Here is a 22,150-nt window from a genome sequence, read left to right as displayed (position 1 = left end):
GAAAAGGATCCTGGAAAAGTGACAGTAATTGGTGAGAAGGTTTTTGTTCATTGATTGCAAATGAGCATTTTACAGTGTGCGGGTATTGTTATGATATTGTTTTAAACATAATATAACTCATAAATGACTCATGGCAGAAATAATGGTGAATATGATTCCAGACACTGACATGGCTTAAAAGGATACAGTGAGATTTCAAGATTTAGGTCGTTTTTTTACTTACCGAGAGTCCGACGAACTCATGGAAACCCATTTTTAGGCATTTGCTTGCAGGGGATTATTGAAGTTAGCATATCGTTAGTTTAGCGCAATTACTGGTAGTCTCCCACAGTAGCCAGCTCCTCTCAGGGTAATACACCTCCTAACTACTCCAAAGCTGTGTGGTTGGTCATTTATAGTCTATACATAGTAATCGATATTTTATAAATGAGCTAATTTGACTGATAATCATAAGAAACGAGATTCTAGCCACGTCCTCATTCTCTGTCCGGTTAGAGATCGCAGATATGTACTGTATCTCTCTTATTATGGTGTCTATGAGCGCATGGACAGCGCCATTGAGACAACTCTGAATCGTGGATTACAGTTTCTCCTGGCCCATTGACTACTTTCAGGGTAAGGAACCATCTGACTGACTATAAGGTGTAAAAAAGTGAACTATCCCTTAATTGAGTTTACAAATCATTGCAAATAGGGCATTAATGGTCAAGGATTTCTGATAAGCTTTTCACAATGTTTTTTTCCCATTATATATATATATATATATTTTATGGCCTCAAACCCATACCTAACTGTTCTATGTGCTCATTGTCTTGTGTGTTGCTTTCCCCCCACAGATGCTGTCATGATGTGCTTCCCTCAAACTCACAAAGGGACAAGTGGGAACGGCTTAAAACAGTAAAAGTTCATGACTAGGATTAGTTCATGACTGTGTTAGCTGTGTTGTTGGCTAGCTCCTCTGAACAACAGTGCCCTGACGAGTGAGCACGTTTTCGATGCCAGGCGAAATCGCACCTAATTAGCTCATTGGATGTATCCAAATAAATGTCACTAGAAAACATCTTAAACAAATGCAAATGCAGCTACTTTGTTGTCATTCTGTCTGCACTGTTTGACGAGACATTTAAGTTAGCCGTAGTTGGCTAGCTAGCAAACAAGGGATAATAACGTTGCCAGCGAGTATGGCAATGGAGCATTTAGAATGGTTCTCTCCATAGATACAGAACAAAAAGACTAAACATTTCTAGCAACCAAACCGATAGAACGAACGACCAGCCGGCTTAACACATATAGTTTCGGGACTATATCTTTTGGAAGGTTGAAATAGTATGAATAAATTCATCAAAATAAAGTTTTTAATGAAAATATGTCAATCATTATTTGAACATGTATAAAAGTGGCAATGGCCTTGAAGCCGGTGTTTGGAGGATATATTGGCACGGTTTGCCGGTCCTCGTCTCGGTTCTAACAACACCCATGCCAATGTATCCTCCAAACACCGCATCTCGGGCATTATCACTCAAGTATTGTGACATACAAAGGACCTATATGTAATAAACATTTGAATACCATGTTTCATACATTTACAGTATGAGCATATAAGTATTATAAATATATGCATATATACTGTATGTATATAAAAGTAAGAAATGTATGTCACGTAAATGAAAATGGGCAATTCTTGTATATTTCAACATATACAGTATGTGACATATACGTACATATGTGTGGATACATATATAAGCATACTGTATATGGGCATATACACTGAGTGTACAAAACATTAAGGACACCTGCTCTTTCCATGACATAGACTGACCAGGTGAATCCTGGTGAAAGCTATGATCCCTTATTGATGTCACTCCTTAAATCCACTTCAATTTGTGTAGATGAAGGGGAAGAGGACAGGTTAAAGAAGGATTTTTAAGCCTCGAGACCATTGAGACTTGGATTGTGTATGTGTGCCATTCAGAGCGTGAATGGGCCAGACAAAAACATGTAAGTGCCTTTGAACAGGGTATGGGAGTAGGTGTTCCTAATGTTTGGTATACTAAGTGTATGTTTACACCATATATGCTCATTTAAAACATATCCTTAATATACATATATTTCCATATGGGTAGGTAGCCACAACAAATTGGAATTCATAACATATAAGTTTTGCAAATGTGTAACATATTGTACAAATTGCAATTTGTAACATATCATACGAATTGCAATTCGTAACATATATGAAATGTATGATGGACATCCACAAATTGATTCATACCATACGAAACGTAACGCATCCTACTAAATGGAGTGTCTTGGATGTACATACAGAATAATATGAAATGCTCTGAGACCAGGTTGATGTGTAGGAGAGTGCACTTCTTTTAAAACACAAAAAGCGTATAGAAAGACAGCAGTCACAAACAGCATGATGTTAAAGCATAAGCACCCAATCAATACACTCGTACATAAAAGGCCAGTAGGTCCAAACCATAAGAAAAACACAACCATTAGGCTAAGAAAATATATTTGTACAAGCTCAACAATCAAAATATAGTATTTTTCTTGATATTGTTAATTATCAGGTATTCCAATTTCAAACTCTTAATTGAAACAAGATAGTGGAGCAAGCCTGAACCCTTGTTGCCTATATATCTTAATGTCAGCATCAAGGCTGTTGAAGGCACAAGTCAGTATGCTTTGTAATGTCAAATAGCCCCCAGTTCACTCAGAGGTGAGGATTTCCTATTTTAGTCACAGGGGCATAAATATCTGGCCATTTCCATTCACACACATGGGTACTGCACACTGGAAACAATTGGATAGAGGAAACCTTTCGACATGATCCATAATTCAATGTGTAGACCAAAGGCCTCAGAAGGACCAAGGTAATGTCATTTATGCATGGAAATTAAGTCAATCTTTACAAAAACATTCTACAAGAACCTTACACTAACAGCATTGCATTACATTATATTACGAAATAATAAAATATCTCAGTTTGTCATCAATCTCGAAGTGTTCAGTGTTTGGGGCTGGGAACGCAGTCAGTCACATCACTCAACTGTAGAAGTAAGGCATAATACAAAGATAAACGATCATCAGAGCGGAACGTGTAACATACAGTTCCTGTAGTATTGTGCAGTGTGATATTTTTTCTATGGCGTATAGTTGGAATCATTTTTCCCAATCCAATGATGATGTCAATGATGCTATAATTAAGCATTACTGAGCATATCAATATCTATAAAGATGGGTTAGCTGACAATGTCAAGAAACAATGATGCGCGCACGTCGATGATGCAGAAGGCCATGTGGTGTAATGATTCTGGATGGTCAGATAGCTAGCAACAATGAGAAGAAGCTGCCATGTGGGGAATCGTAGGTGGCTCGTTTCAGCTCATTGAATCTTGTTATTGATAGCATTTCTTGTTTTGACTCATGACACGTCTACGCTAATATGGCTAAAAATGAATTAGCTAGCTAACCAACAACTGTAACTATGTATTTGAGAGACAACAAGTGCTCATTGTGCAAATATATTTACATTTTCAATAAACATTTAGAGACTAAATATAGTTTACATGCTGTCAACCACCTAAGCCAGTTCTTTTGCCCCATAGTTGCGCACGTGTCGGTTTTGTTGCTAAACAACCAACCCGTCTATAATGCTGATTCAATTTCCCATGCAGTTCTACTTTCAGCCACCAGATGTCCTAAATGGCCGGCCAAGCGCTGTGAATATACACATCTCCTGCTCTCTCAATGGCTATCTCAGTGGGTGTCAGGAGACCTGTTACGCTACATTACTCCATTAAATTATTTTATAATCTTAACGATAAGAGAGTGATCCAGTACTTCTTGGAGCTCAGAGGATGTAGGCAGGGTGGAGGAAGTCTTTAGGGACGATACCGATGGTACCATTTAGCTCTCCGACCCACCAGCCATGGATGTTATACTCCTGGAACACAGAGAGACACAAGTATGGTGAGGAGGAAGACGCACAACTATGCTCAGTAGACTATGTCATCATAGGTTTATAACAGAATTTAGCATTGCCTCAAAATGGCTCTTGATACCTTGTTTTGTCATTTTTGGGGTACATGCTTATTGAGAATTACCAGGGGCCCAGGGGGGTCTCAAACCCCCCGAATGAGTCATGATGCAAAAAAAAGTCTAACTTTGGGAGGGCTCTAAATAATGCTAATTTAACAATTCTCCTATTTGTTTCAAATGCAATTTGTACTGCTACAGTGGTAAATATTCAAATAAAAGCTTATTCCAAATGAAACAAACACTCCCACATGGTAAAAAAAAAAAAAATCCCATGTGGCAGCACTTGTCATCCCGTGACAGTCCCATATTTCAGACTCTTTTCAGGTGTCCTTTTCTTAACACAAAAAAAGGTCCTTTTGTCAGTCAGAAAGGCGCATCAATTAATTCTGGCTACAAGAGTGTAGACCCAATGACAATCGCTAAATGTCATGACACTTTTTGGTGTTTTGTAACATGTCTCTTTCCATTCATCAAATGGCCCGAGACCCCCCGAATGCCACGGTGTAATTCACACTCTGGGTACAACATCTGAAAGCCAAAGGCTATCTTATATCTATCGATCAATCCATTTGTATGAGGTTTACGTGTAGAATGCATGTTTGTAGAACCATTTCTCCCTCTCCTGGCTGTCTCTCTGGCCACTGATGTGATAGATCCCACATCCTCAGTCAGCAGCCCTTCCTATCATATAGAGAGTTCTGACACCTCACTATAGAGCCAGAGGAATGAAAAACAGACCTACTAATGACTGGTGACTGGACAGAGATAACGTATAAGTTGTGTCTGGACAGAGATGACATATTGGTCGGTTAGAGCTCACAGATCAGAGTGATGGCCCAGGCCTGAAGTGTTCTTAGAGCAGGTCATGATAAGCAGCTCATCCATCTGGATGTGCAGAACAGAGAGAACATTATCATTCTGTCTGTTCACCTACACAGAGCACTGAGAACTGACTGTTTCAATGCAATTACAGAGTGATTGAAGGTGGAATACTCCACTCAAAATGGCAAATTGATGTGCTTGCTGGCTTTAAGACACGTGAAGCAAGCACACACATTTTCTTCATGGAAAGGTACATTTTCTAGTCCCTGTGATTTCCAACACATGGCCCTAATATCTGAAGTAATAAAAACCCATGTTTCTATCTTAAAAACCAAAAACATACAGCGAAAATGTTTTGTTGTGGAAAGCTAGCTTGAATAGTAATCCAAAAAAGGAGAAAAACAGACGGACTGGGGCATCAGAGAGTAGGAACGAAACAGTTTCTCTCCCCCAGGGCTGTTGCAGCTCCATTCCTCCAACCCCAGTGACAGAAAGTTGTATTTATCTCCCCAGCCCATCTGTGCAGCCAGTCTCACGTCCTCCCTGAGAAAGCTCTTTTTGATTATTAACGCCACCATTTGAATACGCTTGCTACATCACCACAGTGTGCCAATGGCAGCAAAGGTCTGTCAAGCATGCCAACTCCATCTTCCTCGCTGCCTACTACGGGTTCATACAGAGTACACCTGCTGGAAGGGGAGGTCTCGTAGAGAAGCATAGGGAGGAAATGTATTCCAATGACAATGCCCTAACTTCCATCTCTCCTACCTCCTTCTGATTTTTCTCCTTTCATTTGGTGTAAAATGCATATCAGACTTTTTTGATATGATGATCTTCCAGTGATTTTTTGGGGACTTTTCCTGTTGAAAAGTGATATAAATACAATAAAGTACACTCACTAAAGGGTACATAAAATCTATATTTTGAGCGAAATAGTGTTTCTTCGACACAACTGATGGTTGGTCTGATGGTCACTTTGTGACGTCATCGGCCTCCACCCGTGCTTGAGGAACAAAAGAGGAAGCCCCCCCCCCCCACACACACGTTTCATGTGATGGGGATGCCAGTGGACCACCTATTGAGATGTGAAAATACAATGGATAACACCTTTCTGTGGGTGCCAAGGATGCCATGCCATTTCCATACCAAGACATTCTCCTCCAATAAAAAAAGTATCAAGTGGCCCTTGGTGGCAATCTGGAATGTTTTGTGCGGCCTGAGTTCATAACTGTGTAACAGCGCCATGTTGTGGCGGTGCTTTGACTCGCTGACCTCCCCATGACTCCTCCATTGAGAGGGTGCAAATGAACGTGGGTGGGGCTGGCACGGGGAGAGAGGGGGATTGCACAGGTTGCCATGACAACACCTGCAGTACACCAGTAGCATCGTTTATTTACCACTCAGGGGCCTGGCTAATGGTGACATTTGGATGGGCCCATCACTCACTTTGGGCAGGAGGACAGATTGACAGCTAACGATGCCTGAAGAGGGAGGAGGTTGGCTTGACTGTCTCTCATAGGGTGAATGACAGAAGCAGGATGCAGGAGAAGGAGCACTTTGTATGCCATGCCAGGTCACTGTGACAGCTGCTCTACCCGATTCCCACTCTCCTCCTTGAGCTATACATTCACTCCTTTTTGTAGAACATCAGGTTCTGCTCACGTTCCACTGTCATTCTTTGTATTTTTGCTCTCACTATTTCTCTTGATGTATAAGCAATACATACACACGTAAACACATACATTCACATACACAGACGCACACAGATGCACACACCTACATACACACACGTACGAACACAAACACAAACACACACGTACGCAGGAGGAGTGTTAATAAGACTGACCCATAAGGCAGGCCTTGGGTGTGATGGAGCGCAGGAAGTCTCTCATTGCCCTGCCGCTGAACCCGCCGTCTGGGTGTTACAATCTCTCCCTGCCCTCCCTCCATCGCCCCTCTCTCTCTCTAGCTACCTCTCCCCCCTCTCTGTTTCGCTCTCATCCACAAGGAGAGTCATCAGACACACACTGCAGCGCTGCGTCTCTCTCCACTAGTCATCCTAACAATGAAACATGGACACCTCTTACAAGCCGCAGCTCCTGGTCTATTTGACCACAGATCTAGTCAAAGAATTTTGCTCACACAGGTGGACTGGACTGCCTTAGCTGTTCTAGAAATATTTTTGCACATGGACACGTATCCGACCATTGCAAAATAAATGTCTAATTATTTTTTGCCAGATATGAATATTTAAAGGGAATCCTAGCAATGCCTATTTAGAGATTTGGACACACTGGTTTTAGGCTTGTTGATTTCTTGATGTTGTTTAGATCTGTTTAATAAACAGACAATCTTTTCATTTAATCAACGTGATAGATTCAAAGTCGAGAGATAACTGAGCATGAGAGCGGTCTAAATTATGAAGGAACAAACAATCCGCTTCTCTTGGGATTATGGATGGTTCTTTAACTTAATAGCAATTTAAAGTGGATTTGTGTATACCACTGAGTGTCTGTAATAATAGCTGTTTACGCTGCCCCTCATTTATAATAATTAGGCAGAATGTTAGTGGTTGCCCAGGCACAGTTCTAGGCTATTGGCTGGGCCGGAAAAATAACCTTACTGTAGTTGACCGGGAGATGACCACTGCCTCCTAGATGACCCCAAATCCCAGACTCACCCCCTACCACTTTGGGTGGTAAATAGGATGTCTTGCCCTGTCTATAGGGTATTGGTGTCTATAGACACAAAAGCAGCTTTAAAGGGGTGTGTGACAAAGGAAAGGAGCGATAAAGAGAGGGGGATAAAGGGTTCACACAAAGCGATAAAGGGATCTCCATCTGATTGTTTTTCCTCCCTTTCCCTTTTCTTTGGCCACATTCACATGGTGTGACCTATGGCAATGGGCCAACTGGGGTTGTTATGAATTTAAGGCAGTTGAGGACATGAGAATATGACCCTATGTGGAAATAAGATACTCACAAGAAAATACAATTCAATGCAAACTACATATTTTTGTCAATCACTTTGTGGTATATTTTAAAAACTCTTAGTACTAAATCTGCAAACACTTGTAATGCCCCCTGTCTTTTTTGTTCAGAACCTTTGATTTAGCATGGAGTTCCACACATCTTTCACCCCTGAGTCATACCACGAGAACATTTAGTTTAGTCACCAATATATCCGATAATAATCAGCTCACAGTTTAGATTTAACTCAAATGTAATCCAATAGCAAAAAATACATCATGTCATTTTAAAAACAGATCTTTTTGAAGTGCTGAATAGAAGGAATAATAAAGGTGAAATCAAATGTTCCATACAGTATTTAGCTATGTACCAGTATGTACAATGTTTTCAAGTTTACTGCAAATCATGTAAAAAAATATATAAAATGTAAGGTTTGGAGCAGATGTCTGTCTTACAGTTTCAGTATCCTTATAACGTACATACAGTGCATTCGGAAAGTATTCAGACCCCTAAAAAACCGAAATACCTTATTTACATAAGTATTCAGACACTTTGATATGAGACTCGAAATTGAGCTCAGGTGCGTCCTGTTTCCATTGATCATCCTTGAGATGTTTATACAACTCTATTGGAGTCCACCTGTGGTAAATTCAATTGACTGGACATGATTTGTCAAGGCACACACCTGTCTATATAAGGTCCCACAGTTGACAGTTCATGTTAGAGCAGAAACCAAGCTATGAGGTCGAAGGAATTGTCTGTAGAGCTCCAAAACATGATTGTGTCGAGGCACAGATCTGGAGAAGGGTCACAAAACATTTATGCAGCATTGACGGTCCCCAAAGAACACAGTGGCCTCCATCATTCTTAAATGGAAGAAGTTTGGAACCACCAAGACTCTTCCTAGAGGTGGCTGGCCACCCGGCCAAACTGCAATCGGGGGAGAAGGGCATTGGTCAGGAAGGTGACAAAGAACTCGATGGTCACTCTGACAGAGCTCCAGAGTTCCTCTGTAGAATTGGAAAACCTTCCAAAAGGACAACCATCTCTGCAGCACTGCACCAATCAGGCCTTTATGCTAGAGTGGCCAGACGAAAGCCACTCCTCAGTAAAAGGCACATGACAGCCCTCTTGGAGTTTGCCAAAAGGCACCTAAAGGACTCTCGGACCATGAGAAACAAGATTTTCTGGTCTGATGAAACCAAGATTAAACTCTTTGGCCTGAATGCCAAACGTCTGATGAGACCTGGCACCATCCCTACCGTGAAGCATGGTGGTGGCTGCATCATGCTGTGGGGATGTTTTTCAGTGGCAGGGACTCGCAGACTAGTCAGGATTGACGGAAAGATGAACAGAGCAAAGTATAGAGAGATCCTTGATGAAAACCTAATCCAGAGGGCTCAGAACATCAGAATGGGGTGACGATTCATCTTCCAACAGGACAACGAACCTAAGCACACAGCCAAGGCAATGCAGAAGTGGCTTCGGGACAAGTCTCTGAATGTCCTTGAGTGGCCCAGCCAGAGCCCGGACTTGAACCCAATCGAACATCTCTGGAGAGACCTGAAAATAGCTGTGCAGCGACACTCCCAACCTGACAGAGCTTGTGAGGATCTGCAGAGAAGAATGGGAGAAACTCCCCAAATACAGGTGTGCCAAGCATGTAGCGTCATACCCAAGAAAACTTGGGCTGTAATCGCTTGCAAAGGTGCTTCAACAAAGTACTGAGTAAAGAGTCTGCATACTTATGTCAATGTCATATTTCAGTATTTCATTTGATTATAAATTAGCACAAAAAATGTAAACCTGTTTTTGCTTTGTCATTATGGGGTATTGTGTGTAGATTGATGAGGGGGGGGAAATTTAATTAATTTTAGAATAAGACTAACTTAACAAAATGTGGAAAAGGTCAAGTGGTCTGAATACTTTTCGAATGCACTGTATGTTGAAGAAATCATCAGATATTATGGGATGTATTGCACAAGATCAACTTTTCTATGTGAATTACATCATTACTGCAACTGCTACAGTTTCACCAGCTAAAATGATCAGCGTACAGTGTATCAATGAAATCCAGATAATGAGTGGAATATATTGTTATATTACAACCAAATTATTTCAGCAGCGCATTGCACATTACACTATAATTCCAAATGGTGGCATATATAGTTTCCACTTTGTCCTATTGAAGCACGCTGACTGATGGATAATGATGTAGTTACAGACACATCTTTATATGATTTGGTTCTACCTTCCAACATAAATTGATACATTTCTGATGTAAAAATATAGAATGTGACATATTCATCAGCATCATTTCTCTTGACGCCGTTAATCACGTCTCCATTTCTTCAACGCATGTAACCTTCTAAGCGCACCTTTTAAATGCAGAACATAACACAGTAAATGCTTGCGCCTTTAGCTACTTTGCCAAAGACCGTGTGCCTCTAGACAAAATAATGTAAAAATGATGCCCAATATTACCGGAGCTAAAGTGGGCCCAACATGTTATTTTATTTCTGCTCCGGATTCGTGAGCCATTTTAAACTACTCGCAGTTCGCTATGTTTTGGTTTGATAACAAACGGTTGCTATAGCCGGATAACTTGACCACTGACTAGGCTATGTCCATATTTGGATGGCACAGGAATTGTTTTTAAGGAATAGGCTACTCAAAGAGATGTTTCGAAGGTAGGCTCCATATGCAAGCGTGGGGTGTGTATGATTGTATGTGTGTGTGAGAGAGGATGTGTGTGAGATCGGGAGTAAGTAAGAGAGAGAGAGGGTGTGGGAGGGAGGAAGGGTAGGCCTACACTCATAGAAAAAAGCGTTCCAAAAGGGTTCTTCAGCTGTCCACAAAAGAGAACCCTTTTTTTGGTTCTAGGTAGAACTCTTTTGGGTTCAATGTAGAACCCCCACTGGAAAGAGTTCTACCTGGAACCCTTTAATGGTTCCAGGTAGAACTATTTTGGGTTCTATGTAGAACTCTCTCTGGAAAGCGTTCTACATGGAGATCAAAAGGGTTCTACATGGAACTCAAAAGGGTTCTACCTGGAACCAACAAGGGTTCTTCAAAGGGTTCTCCTATGGGGACAGCCGAAGAACCCTTTTAGGTTCTAGATAACACATTTTTTCCCTATAAGTGCATGTTGGAAGTTCTCTGAAAAGTACAGATGGTTACAATGTTTTCGTAACATTCTTCAACAAGTTTAATATGTTCCTTGTATTCATAGAGCCAGTTATTTTTTCCTTTAGTGACTCTCATTTAGAATGCCTGAAGCGTTAAGCTGTGTTGTGTGTGAGAGAGAGAAAAGGTGTACCTGTGTGTATGTGTGAATGTTTAAAATGAAAGTTATTTATTCATTTCTGTTTTGATTGCATTTATGAATAAAGGTTTTTAATTCATTTAATCAATTCTAAATTGTTTGTTTTTTCTCCTTGCTGCAAACTTAAACATAACTCATAGTTATTTACTTAGGGTAAAGTTCATGTTAATTTAAGAGGGAGATACAGCCTACTAGTGTAAATCAGTCTCAGTGTGTGTGCTGTCATCCATTAAACATTCACAGTATTAATTAGAGACAGAAACGCACAGAGGTCAGCCACTAGGTGTCACTAGTGTCCATGTTCTGGAGACCTGCATGGAACAGCAGTGTCTGGAGTAGTCTTCTCTCTCTCTCTCTCTCTCTCTCTCTCTCTCTCTCTCTCTCTCTCTCTCTCTCTCTCTCTCTCTGTTTAAAGGAGGCTGGATGGGTTGACATCGTAAATCTCACCCATTCCACCATTCCAGATGAGTGCCTCTGGGAATATCGGAATGTGGCTGCTAACCTGTGGAGCCATGTCTTTTGATTCCGGCTACATAAATTACCGTGCTGGAATGCAGGACAACCCGACAGATTAGTGAGAACCATGCTTAGGAGTGAATATAAGCAATACAGATGTTAGCAGAGCAAAGATAGCATTTACTAATTTTAGAAATTTTGGCAGCAAAAAAAAAAGATAGCATTTTCTAATTTCAGGCATTTTATCAGGAGTCCTGGGGACCTCCTCCTCCACTTTGGAGGTGGGCATCTGGAAGGTGAGGAACTCAAACATCTTCAGGAACTCCTTGGAGGAAGGACCCTGGAGAGACTTGACCAACACTGAACCAGGAAACTCCTTGTGACAGAAACTTATCATGTAAAGGCTGGGTATCCTTCATCTTCTCTGCATCTCCTAAGGCTTCAAAGGAGCTGTACGAGCCATGTCAGCACCACTGGTCTGACTTCCAAAAAAGCTGGTAGGGAGTAATTGATGGACAGCAATATTAAAACCGTATACCTATACCTATACCTTTTCTAGCAGATTTAAGTCAGGACTGAGACTGGACCATTCAGGAACACTCAGCACCTATTTTTTGTCATTGAAATTAGTGTAATTGTCCCGCTGAAAAATAAAACTCTATCCCAGGGTTAGGTATTCAGAATACAGAGGCAGGGTTTTCTCTAACTTTTTATCTGGACTGCTCCGTTCATATTTATTTTGATCCTGACAAACTCCTCAGTCTCTGCCGGTGAAAAGAATGACACGATGCTGCTACCACGATAAGAATGAAGCCTGTGTTAAAAAATACACTCCATAATCCATTTGGTTTGCAAAGAAATTCTATTTTTGACCTAAATGAAAAACTACAGGCTTGTGTCAAATCCAATACAACACAACAGTGTGAATCCCTCTGTATTTTCAAGTATTGTGATGGCAGAATTATTTTACGGGTATGTTTGTCACCGGCAGGGACACGGGAGTCTGTCAGGATCTTAATAAATATAAATAGAGTAAACACTAATAAAAAGTTAGACAATAACAATTACACAATTGTATATGCCAAAGACACACCAAAAGGTGTTAAATGTCTCAATCCTGACTTAAATTTGCCCTAAAATCAGAGACACGGTTTGAATATTGCTGTCCATCAATGACTCCCAACCAAATTTACTGAGCTCGAGCAATTTTAGCAAAAACAATGGATAAATGTTGCCCTAAGAGTTGTTGGTAGAATCCTATTCAAAATGATTCACAGCTGTAATGGCAAAATGTGAAGAAAGGGTGTATCGACTTTCACTAGAGACTGTATATGTGCAATACAAAGTCCTAACCTGTCAGTTCTGAAAATAAGAACTCGAAAAAGTTATCATTTCCGTATGCATACGTAGGATATATCCAGTAGTATATCCAAAAAATATAAAAATGGTAGAAAGTATAATAGTTTGATAGTATGATAATGTTTATCAGAAGAATCTATAACAGCTAAAACATGCCATGCTCTAAAATGTCACACACACACACACACACACACAATTTCCCCCTTATATAAAACACAGTAAAAAAAAAAACTATCCAATAAAAAGAAACACACAAATACTGTAAAAATGCTCCTCTTTACAGTAATATCTCGCTAGATCAATAATAATTGATGGGGGCTCTTTGTATAATCGTCATGTACTACTCAGTTCACAGCCATACGACACCGTGCCTGTGGCCAGCCCTTAGCCTGGTCTACACTCAGGCAGTCAATCAAATCACAGAGTTTCTGTATTCCAACGTGCCTAGAATTTTTTTGTTGATATTTCTGCCAATGTGCATGATTTTTTTTTTTGTAGCTGGTTGCACACCGCTGCCTACGTAGCTGCTGTGCTGAGTGCTCCACTGCCGCCAACCCCCCTCATTGATCGCCTTTGTCTGGTCACTGGTGTAGCCTACAAACTTCATGTTGTACACAAAATTGTTCAAACTATTGGATTCCATGCGTCAGTAAGCATAATTTCATGTTCTTTTTTTCAGGATGGGAGGAGAATACATGCAGCTATTTACATATTTGACATAAAATACATGATCAAAATGTTCGTACAAACATTGTTGTCAGTATTGCAAACATAAGCACAACACAAACACGCAATCTAGCGATTTCATGTTTTTCTTAGCTGCATGTAACTCGTACGAACATTTTGATAATGTATTTTCTGTCAAATATTTACTTGCCACAATATCAGCATTTATAAAATGGGTAGGTCTAATCATGAATGCTAATTGGTTAAAAGCGCATTCCAGCTGGTGTCTATTCCACAAGTTACCACCGGCTAAATCTATGACGTTAAAATGCCTATTTACTCTGTTCCATCTGACTGCATAATCCACTGTCTTATCAGCCCAGCCAGGCAATTTATAAACTCAATCTCCACTATAAAAAGCATCTAGACATTATCTCACTTTTTTTTAGATTAACATTTAGTTTTCAACTGCGGAGATTTGTATAAACTGTATATATAAACTATAAACTGTAATGAACGTGTAGGGGTCAGGAGTCTGGAAGAGAGAGAGAGGCAGGCAGCGTTTCTCAGCCAGTCAAAATATTTTGTATGGATATACAGTTGAAGTCAGAAGTTTACATACACCTTAGCCAACTACATTTCAACATAGTTGTTCACAATTCCTTACATTTAATCCTAGTAAAAATGTCCTGTCTTAGGTCAGTTAGGATCACCACTTTATTTAAAGAATGAGAAATGTCAGAATAATAGTAGAGGGAATAATTTATTTCAGGTTTAATTTCTTTCATCACATTCCCAGTGGGTCAGAAGTTTACATAGACTTAATTAGTATTTGGCTTTAAATTGTTTATCTTGGGTCCAACGTTTCGGGTAGTCTTCCACAAGCTTCCCACAATATGTTGGGTGAATTTTGGCCCATTCCTCCTAACAGAGCTGGTGTAACTGAGTCATGTTTGTAGGCTTCCTTGCTCGCACACCCTTTTTCAGTTCTGCCTACACATTTTCTATAGGATCAGGGCTTTGTGAGGGTCAGGGCTTTGTGTAGGCCACCCCAATACCTTGACTTTGTTGTTCTTAAGCCATTTTGCCACAACTTTGGAAGTATGCTTGGGGTTATTGTCCATTTGGAAGACCCATTTGTGACCAAGCTTTAACTTCCTGACTGATGTCTTGAGATGTTGCTTCAATATATCCATGTAATTTTCCTTCTCATGATGCCATCTATTTTGTGAAGTTCCTCCAAACATAACGATGGTCATTATGGCCAAACAGTTCTATTTTTGTTTCATCAGACCAGAGGACATTTCTCCAAAAAGTACAATCTTTGTCCCCATGTGCAGTTGCAAACCGTAGTCTGGCTTTTTTATGGCGGTTTTGGACCAGTGGCTTCTTCCTTGTTGAGCGGCCTTTCAGGTTATGTCGATATAGGACTCGTTTTACTGTGGATATAGATACTTTTGTACCTGTTTCCTCCATTATCTTCACAAGGTCCATTGCTGTTGTTCTGGGATTGATTTGCACTTCTCGCACCAAAGTACGTTCATCTCTAGGAGACAGAACGAGTCTCCTTCCTGAGCGGTATGACGGCTGTGTGGTCCCATGGTGTTTATACTTGCGTACTATTGTTTGTACAGATGAACGTGTTACCTTCAGGTGTTTGTAAATTGCTCCCAAGGATGAACCAGACTTGTGGAGGTCTACAATTTTTTAGATTTTCCTATGATGTCAAGCAAAGAGGCACTGAGTTTGAAGGTAGGCCTTGAAATACATCCACAGGTACACCTCCAATTCACTCAAATTATGTTAATTAGCCTATCAGAAACTTCTAAAGCCATTAAATAATTTTCTAGATTTTTCCAAGCTGTGTAAAGGCACAGTCAACTTAGTGTATGTAAACTTTTGACCCACTGGAATTGTGATACAGTGAATTATAAGTGAAATAATCTGTCTGTAAACAATTGTTGGACAAATTACTTGTGTCATGCACAAAGTAGATGTCCTAACCAACTTGCCAAAACTATAGTTAAGGCTACCCCAGAATACTGCCCCTTCTGGAGGAATTCGATACCCATATAAAACATGATACATTTTTGTCAAAAGTTGCTAATATATGCATATAAAAATTATTATCGAATAGGAAACACTCTAAAGCTTCTAAAACCGTTTAAATTTTGTCTCTATGTAAAGCAGAAGTCTCAGGGCATGCATTCTCCCAAAGTCTCTCTTGTAATGAAAAAAGTTGCCACCACTTCAACGTCATCGTATACACACTTCCCAAGCAGTTATAACCATGGAAACAGTTTCTACGTCTTCAGCGTGAAGCCTGCTTTCGATGAGGCGTGTAACTGTGAGAATCGCGAGCTCACGAGACGTTCAGCGTGCCCAAACGATATTTCTCTCTCTTTCCCTCAGGATGGATTGAACAACGTGTGTGTGTCTGTTCGCCCTCACGATTGCTGTAGACCTTTATTATTAACAAGAAATTTGTAGAGTGGTTGAAAAACTAGTTTTAATGAGTCCTACCTAAGAATATGTAAACTTCCGACTTCAACTGTTTACAAAGAAATGTACATTGAAAAAAGATAGAAGAAAATGAAAATGTTGGAATACTGAATGCCAAGCATCACATCTGGAGGAAACCCGGCACCATCCCTACGGTGAAGCATGGTGGTGGCAACACATGCTGTGGGGATATTTTTCAGCAGCAGGGCCTGGGAGACTAGTCAGGATCGAGGGAAAGATGAACGGTAAAAATAGAGAGAGATCTTGGATGAAAACCTGCTCCAGAGCACTCAAGACCTCAGACTGGGGTGAAGACAATTTTATATATACACTGCTCAAAAAAATAAAGGGAACACTTAAACAACACAATGTAACTCCAAGTCAATTACACTTCTGTGAAATCAAACTGTCCACTTAGGAAGCAACACTGATTGACAATACATTTCACATGCTGTTGTGCAAATGGCATTGACAACAGGTGGAAATTATAGGCAATTAGCAAGACACCCCCAATAAAGGAGTGGTTCTGCAGGTGGTGACCACAGACCACTTCTCAGTTTATATGCTTCCTGGCTGATGTTTGGTCACTTTTGAATGCTGGCGGTGATTTCACTCTAGTGGTAGCATGAGACAGAGTCTACAACCCACACAAGTGGCTCAGGTAGTGCAGCTCATCCAGGATGGAACATCAATGCGAGCTGTGGCAAGAAGGTTTGCTGTGTCTGTCAGCGTAGTGTCCAGAGCATGGAGGCGCTACCAGGAGACAGGCCAGTACATCAGGAGACGTGGAGGAGGCCGTAAGAGGGCAACAACCCAGCAGCAGGACCGCTACCTCCGCCTTTGTGCAAGGAGGAGCAGGAGGAACACTGCCAGAGCCCTGCAAAATGACCTCCAGCAGGCCACAAATGTGCATGTGTCTGCTCAAACGGTCAGAAACAGACTGCATGAGGGTGGTATGAGGGCCCGACGTCCACAGGTGGGGGTTGTGCTTACAGCCCAACACCGTGCAGGACGTTTGGCATTTGCCAGAGAACACCAAGTATGGCAAATTCGCCACTGGCGCCCTGTGCTCTTCACAGATGAAAGCAGGTTCACACTGAGCACATGTGACAGACGTGACAGAGTCTGGAGACGCCGTGGAGAACATTCTACTGCCTGCAACATCCTCCAGCATGACCGGTTTGGCGGTGGGTCAGTCATGGTGTGGGGTGGCATTTCTTTGGGGGGCCGCACAGCCCTCCATGTGCTCGCCAGAGGTAGCCTGACTGCCATTAGGTACCGAGATGAGATCCTCAGACCCCTTGTGAGACCATATGCTGCTGCGGTTGGCCCTGGGTTCCTCCTAATGCAAGACAATGCTAGACCTCATGTGGCTGGAGTGTGTCAGCAGTTCCTGCAAGAGGAAGGCATTGATGCTATGGACTGGCCCGCCCATTCCCCAGACCTGAATCCAATTGAGCACATCTGGGACATCATGTCTTGCTCCATCCACCACAGACTGTCCAGGAGTTGGCGGATGCTTTAGTCCAGGTCTGGGAGGAGATCCCTCAGGAGACCATCCGCCACCTCATCAGGAGCATGCCCAGGCGTTTTAGGGTCATACAGGCACGTGGAGGCCACACACACTACTGAGCCTAATTTTGACTTGTTTTAAGGACATTACATCAAAGTTGGATCAGCCTGTAGTGTGGTTTTTCACTTTAATTTTGAGTGTGACTCCAAATCCAGACCTCCATGGGTTGATTTCTATTGATCATTTTTGTGTGATTTTGTTGTCAGCACATTCAACTATGTAAATGACTTAAATGTAAATGTAAATGTAAAGAAAAAAGTATTTAATAAGAATATTTCATTCATTCAGATCTAGGATGTGTTATTTTTAGTGTTCCCTTTATTTTTGTTGAGCAGTGTATATTTTTATATTTAACCTTTATTTAACTAGGAAATGACCCTAAGCACACAGCCAAGACAACATAGGAGTGGCCCAGCCAGAGCCCGGACTTGAAAACCGATCGAACATCTCTGGAGAGACCTAAGAATAGTTGTGCAGCGACGCTCCCCATCCAACCTGAGAGAGCTTGACAGGATCTACAGAGAAGAATGGGAGAAACTCCCCAAATACAGATGTGCCAAGCTTGTAGTGTCATACCCAAGAAGACTCGAGGCTGTAATTGCTGTCAAAGATGCTTCAATAAAGTACTGATTTAAAGGGTCTGAATACTTATGTAAATGTTATATTTCAGTAAATTTTTTAAAACAATTGAATCCATTTTAAAATAAAGCTGTAACATACCAACATGTGGAAATATTCAAGGGGTCTTTCCAAATGCACTGTATGGTATAACTTTGGCACAGGGTGATGCAAAACACACTTTTTTACTGGTCTGAATACACTCTCAGCTGCCTGGAACATTCAGCTGGAGCCTTCATAATATATATGTTTTGGAATGTTTGTTCTAATCAGCGGCAGGGTTTTTGATTCAGCTGTTCAGAAATATGAGGCAGAGACATAGACTACATCTTCATGGTTCAGAAGAGGGTGAGTACAGAGCAAAACGTGAAGGGCGGGGGAGGGGGAGCAGCAGCTATGTTAGAAAAACGAATGTGTGCATAAAATAACACATGCGCAGAATGTGATCCGGATCTTAGGCTTTAAGAAAGAGGTTTCCGGAGGGGCGGGCAGGGCGTGGGGGAAAACTCAGTATCTGTAGCCTTGGCCTTAAAAATTACAGTTTGTTAGCACCATTGATTTAGCACTTAGAGCGTGTCCTTACTCCTTTGTAATTATGGGCAGTGTTGACATAGAGCCCATACACCCAGCCTCCCCGAACACCTCAAGCCTCTGTTCATGAGAATTTATGGGCCTTAGTTTTATTATGGCCATTTTATGTCTGTGTTCCCCAGTTAGAGCTAGGCTTAAGTTGCAGCCAAGGGCCTGTATTTCATTCGTAGAGGTCAGGATTCCCAGGAAACCCCTGTTAAACTAAATCGACTGCTCTACTGACGCACCAGAGAGGGAACAGGGATTGCCCTCCCCTAAGGCTCGTTAAAACAAACATAGCCACGTAGGGTCCTAATCGTGTAATTCACAAGGAAAATGTGGAACAAGGTTATGAGTGTGAGTGGGACACGGGTGGACTAGTGTCACACTAAACCAAAGGCTTCCACTCAGAAACAGACAGGAAGGAATCACCTCTAAATTAATTACAATGAGGCCCTCACTTTCAATCCATTACGGGACCGTTAGAAGGCTCTGTTGTAGTCTATCGGCTTGACAAAACGAGTCATCTGTATCATTATAGCCGTGTACCAGATGGTACAGCTACAGCCACTAACAGTTGGTCTGTTACAGTGAAAGGTAGGTAAGCCAACACCTACACTGAAAGGTAATACTGTAGAAATCCTAAAACACTTGAAGGCTGGTAATGTCTTCTTGATCCACTTCCAACAGATTCAGAGCAGGTGGCATTATTATGCTTCTATGAAAAATGGACTGGGTTGTTTTGACATTCCCTTATAAACTAGTACACATAGACACATGCTCCTTTATCTGATACTGCAGAGGAGACCACCGTGTTCAACTAAAAATGATTCTTAACTCTTCCTATAAAATACCAGTTGTACATACTGTAAAAACAGGATATATGATGACACACAAATCCAAGCCTTCCAAAATAGCTTCAATCTGCGAACAAGGTCTTGAAAAGCTTAGTGGGCGGCGGTGCCCAAATTACAACACATTGATTTCCACTAGAGTGGCTGTAACAAGTAGATAGACTGCATGTTACTACACAATTGCCATAAAACACAGGGAAATAGATTGATGGAAAAAAGCTGAGATGCAGGATGCTTCACCTGCAATTTGTGTTGAACACAGCGGGGTTTCGCATGGCTGCTCTCTCAATTAACCCCCATGATACAGATACAGACTCAGTAATGTACCACAATCCCATTACTGAACATCTGATAGCCCCCCCACCCCCCCACCCCACTGGCCTTGGATTGGACAATGGATGGGTTGGAGTTAGACTTAAATAAGTGTTACAAAGAGGGATTGAGGCGTTATTTGGAAAATATCAGAATAGAATAGAATTAGAATAGAACATACTATATGTAGCATGTTGATGAAGTGTATGAAGGAACTTTGACTGGCGTTGTTGATGCTGACCTTACTGACGATATAGATGAGGTCACCTCTCTGGAAGGCCAGCTCATCAGGCTCGTCTGCCTCACAGTCCCACAAGCCCTGGTAGTAGTTGGCATAGTCCATGGACCAGACTAAGGAAAAACACACAATGCTGTTGCCTAAAATATGTCAGTAATACCCTTATCTTTAACTCTATAAAAGTGACACCTACACACTTCCTCTCTAGAACAGCCGCTTGCTGATATCTCATTTCCTTCATACCCTCATCTATCTTGTATTAACATAAACAGCTGACAAAGGGGATTTTGTGGAAAATGAAAAGTTGATACAGATTGTTGAAAGGGTATCCAACATTTATACATTCATTTTTTTACTTTCCTATTTTGCTGGTCAATGTGTGCTCTTTGGTATTCAGACCTGGTTTTGTGCTCTTCTCACTGATCTCCTCAATTGGTTCTGGAAAGTCATCGTCTGGAAAATGGGATGAAAACAAAAGAGGTGAGAAATTCCAGGACCTTTCCTGAAAAAGATAATGCACTTTCTGTATTGTGGAGATGTGGGTACCACCTGTCTTCCCACCACCTCCCTTGGCCCTGGACACGACTACATACTTACACCAGGGCATGTCCTTGCCGTTCTGCCACCCCAGGCGAGACCAAAAAATTACGCCCTCACGCAAAACCAGAATAGTGACAGTAAGCAAAATTACGTTGAAAAGATTTTAAAAAATACGTATTTTCCAGACGTAGAAGTTAAGTTCTGAATGAAAGGTGAAAAGGTATTTTCCATATGTTTAAAATAAATCTTTTCCAGGACTTTGAAAAGGCATCTTTTCCGGACGTTGAAAAATAACTGTTTACAGACGTTGAAATCAGGTTCCTTTTTTGGTTCTGAATGAAAGTGGAAAATACTTATTTTCCGGATGTTGAAAACAAGTATTTTCCGGATGATAAAATCAGGCACATTTTTGGTTCTGAATGAGAGTTGAAAATAAGTAATTTATAGATGTTTATGTTCAGGCCAAATCAAGACTGGTCAAAACTGGACAAAATCTGAACCAAAGACAGACGTCTATCATTGGTTCAGATTTGGTCGGGACCGGACCACAAACCAATGTTCTTGGATGTGTAAATCAAGGCCGGACTGCACCAAAAAAAGACATCGAAAAGATGTCGGCTACGGTCCGTGCTTACGGAGGTGTAGCCTACAGTGCTGCCTGAAATTGAATTTTATAAATACCCATCTATGTCGTAAACCTACCATTTATATAACACAAAAAAAGACGGTCCGAATCGGACCAAAATAAGACGACCAAAAGACATTGTCTTGTGCTTAATCTGGTGTAGCCAACCATGTCGGCCCGCAATGTAATTTTATGAACGCCCATCCATGTGGTAGGCCCACCATTTGTAAAACAGGCCATTACATTTCCTTTATTAGTCCTGCTTCCTGAGACTAATCAACTTGGCTATTTAAGCACTGAATATCATCTACCCAACTTTATCAGGAGTTATCGTGAGCCTATTTGCAATTTGTTTACACAGCGGGAAATGCAGAAGTATTTTCTTTTTCGCTATGATCAACATGTCAAAAATAGAAGGATACAAACTTGAAATCACTGATCATGACAACAGGGTGAAACTCCTGGACAACAGTAGTGATTGTCCATTCCATATTATCCATTTTACTTTGATCTGTCCTGTTTTTAGGATATGTTGTTTGTTAACATGACAGTGCATTTATTATTTGCTTGAGCGCCATTTAGGTTTGGCAATTTGATCTGGAGAAACCTGCATGATGTAAAAAGTGTCCGTCTCATTACATTGTCATACATTTTATCTCCAGCCTGTAGGCTTC

The 22,150-nt window shown here is 41.1% G+C and overlaps 1 protein-coding gene across 3 annotated transcripts in view; it reads right to left on the bottom strand.

Annotated features, from left to right (window-relative positions):
* Positions 1–2,349: 2,349 nt before the first annotated feature.
* The window catches only part of LOC115143899 (src kinase-associated phosphoprotein 1-like), a 47,669-nt gene continuing 27,868 nt past the window's right edge, over positions 2,350–22,150 (bottom strand). The window contains exons 10-12 of one of the 3 annotated variants that reach the window (XM_065002349.1): positions 20,711–20,764; positions 20,255–20,424; positions 2,350–3,952 (exon numbers count right to left, since the gene is read on the bottom strand). In XM_065002349.1, coding sequence (XP_064858421.1) covers positions 3,860–3,952; positions 20,255–20,424; positions 20,711–20,764 — 317 coding nt within the window. In that variant the 3' untranslated portion in view covers positions 2,350–3,859. Of the gene's footprint in view, positions 3,953–20,254; positions 20,425–20,710; positions 20,814–22,150 lie in introns of those variants that run through there. The other 2 variants (XM_029684343.2, XM_029684344.2) reach the window with 2 other exon arrangements.

The sequence above is a fragment of the Oncorhynchus nerka genome, linkage group LG16, assembly GCF_034236695.1.
Source record: "Oncorhynchus nerka isolate Pitt River linkage group LG16, Oner_Uvic_2.0, whole genome shotgun sequence".
NCBI classification, from domain to species: domain Eukaryota; kingdom Metazoa; phylum Chordata; class Actinopteri; order Salmoniformes; family Salmonidae; genus Oncorhynchus; species Oncorhynchus nerka.
This window is presented reverse-complemented; position numbering and strand designations above follow the sequence as displayed.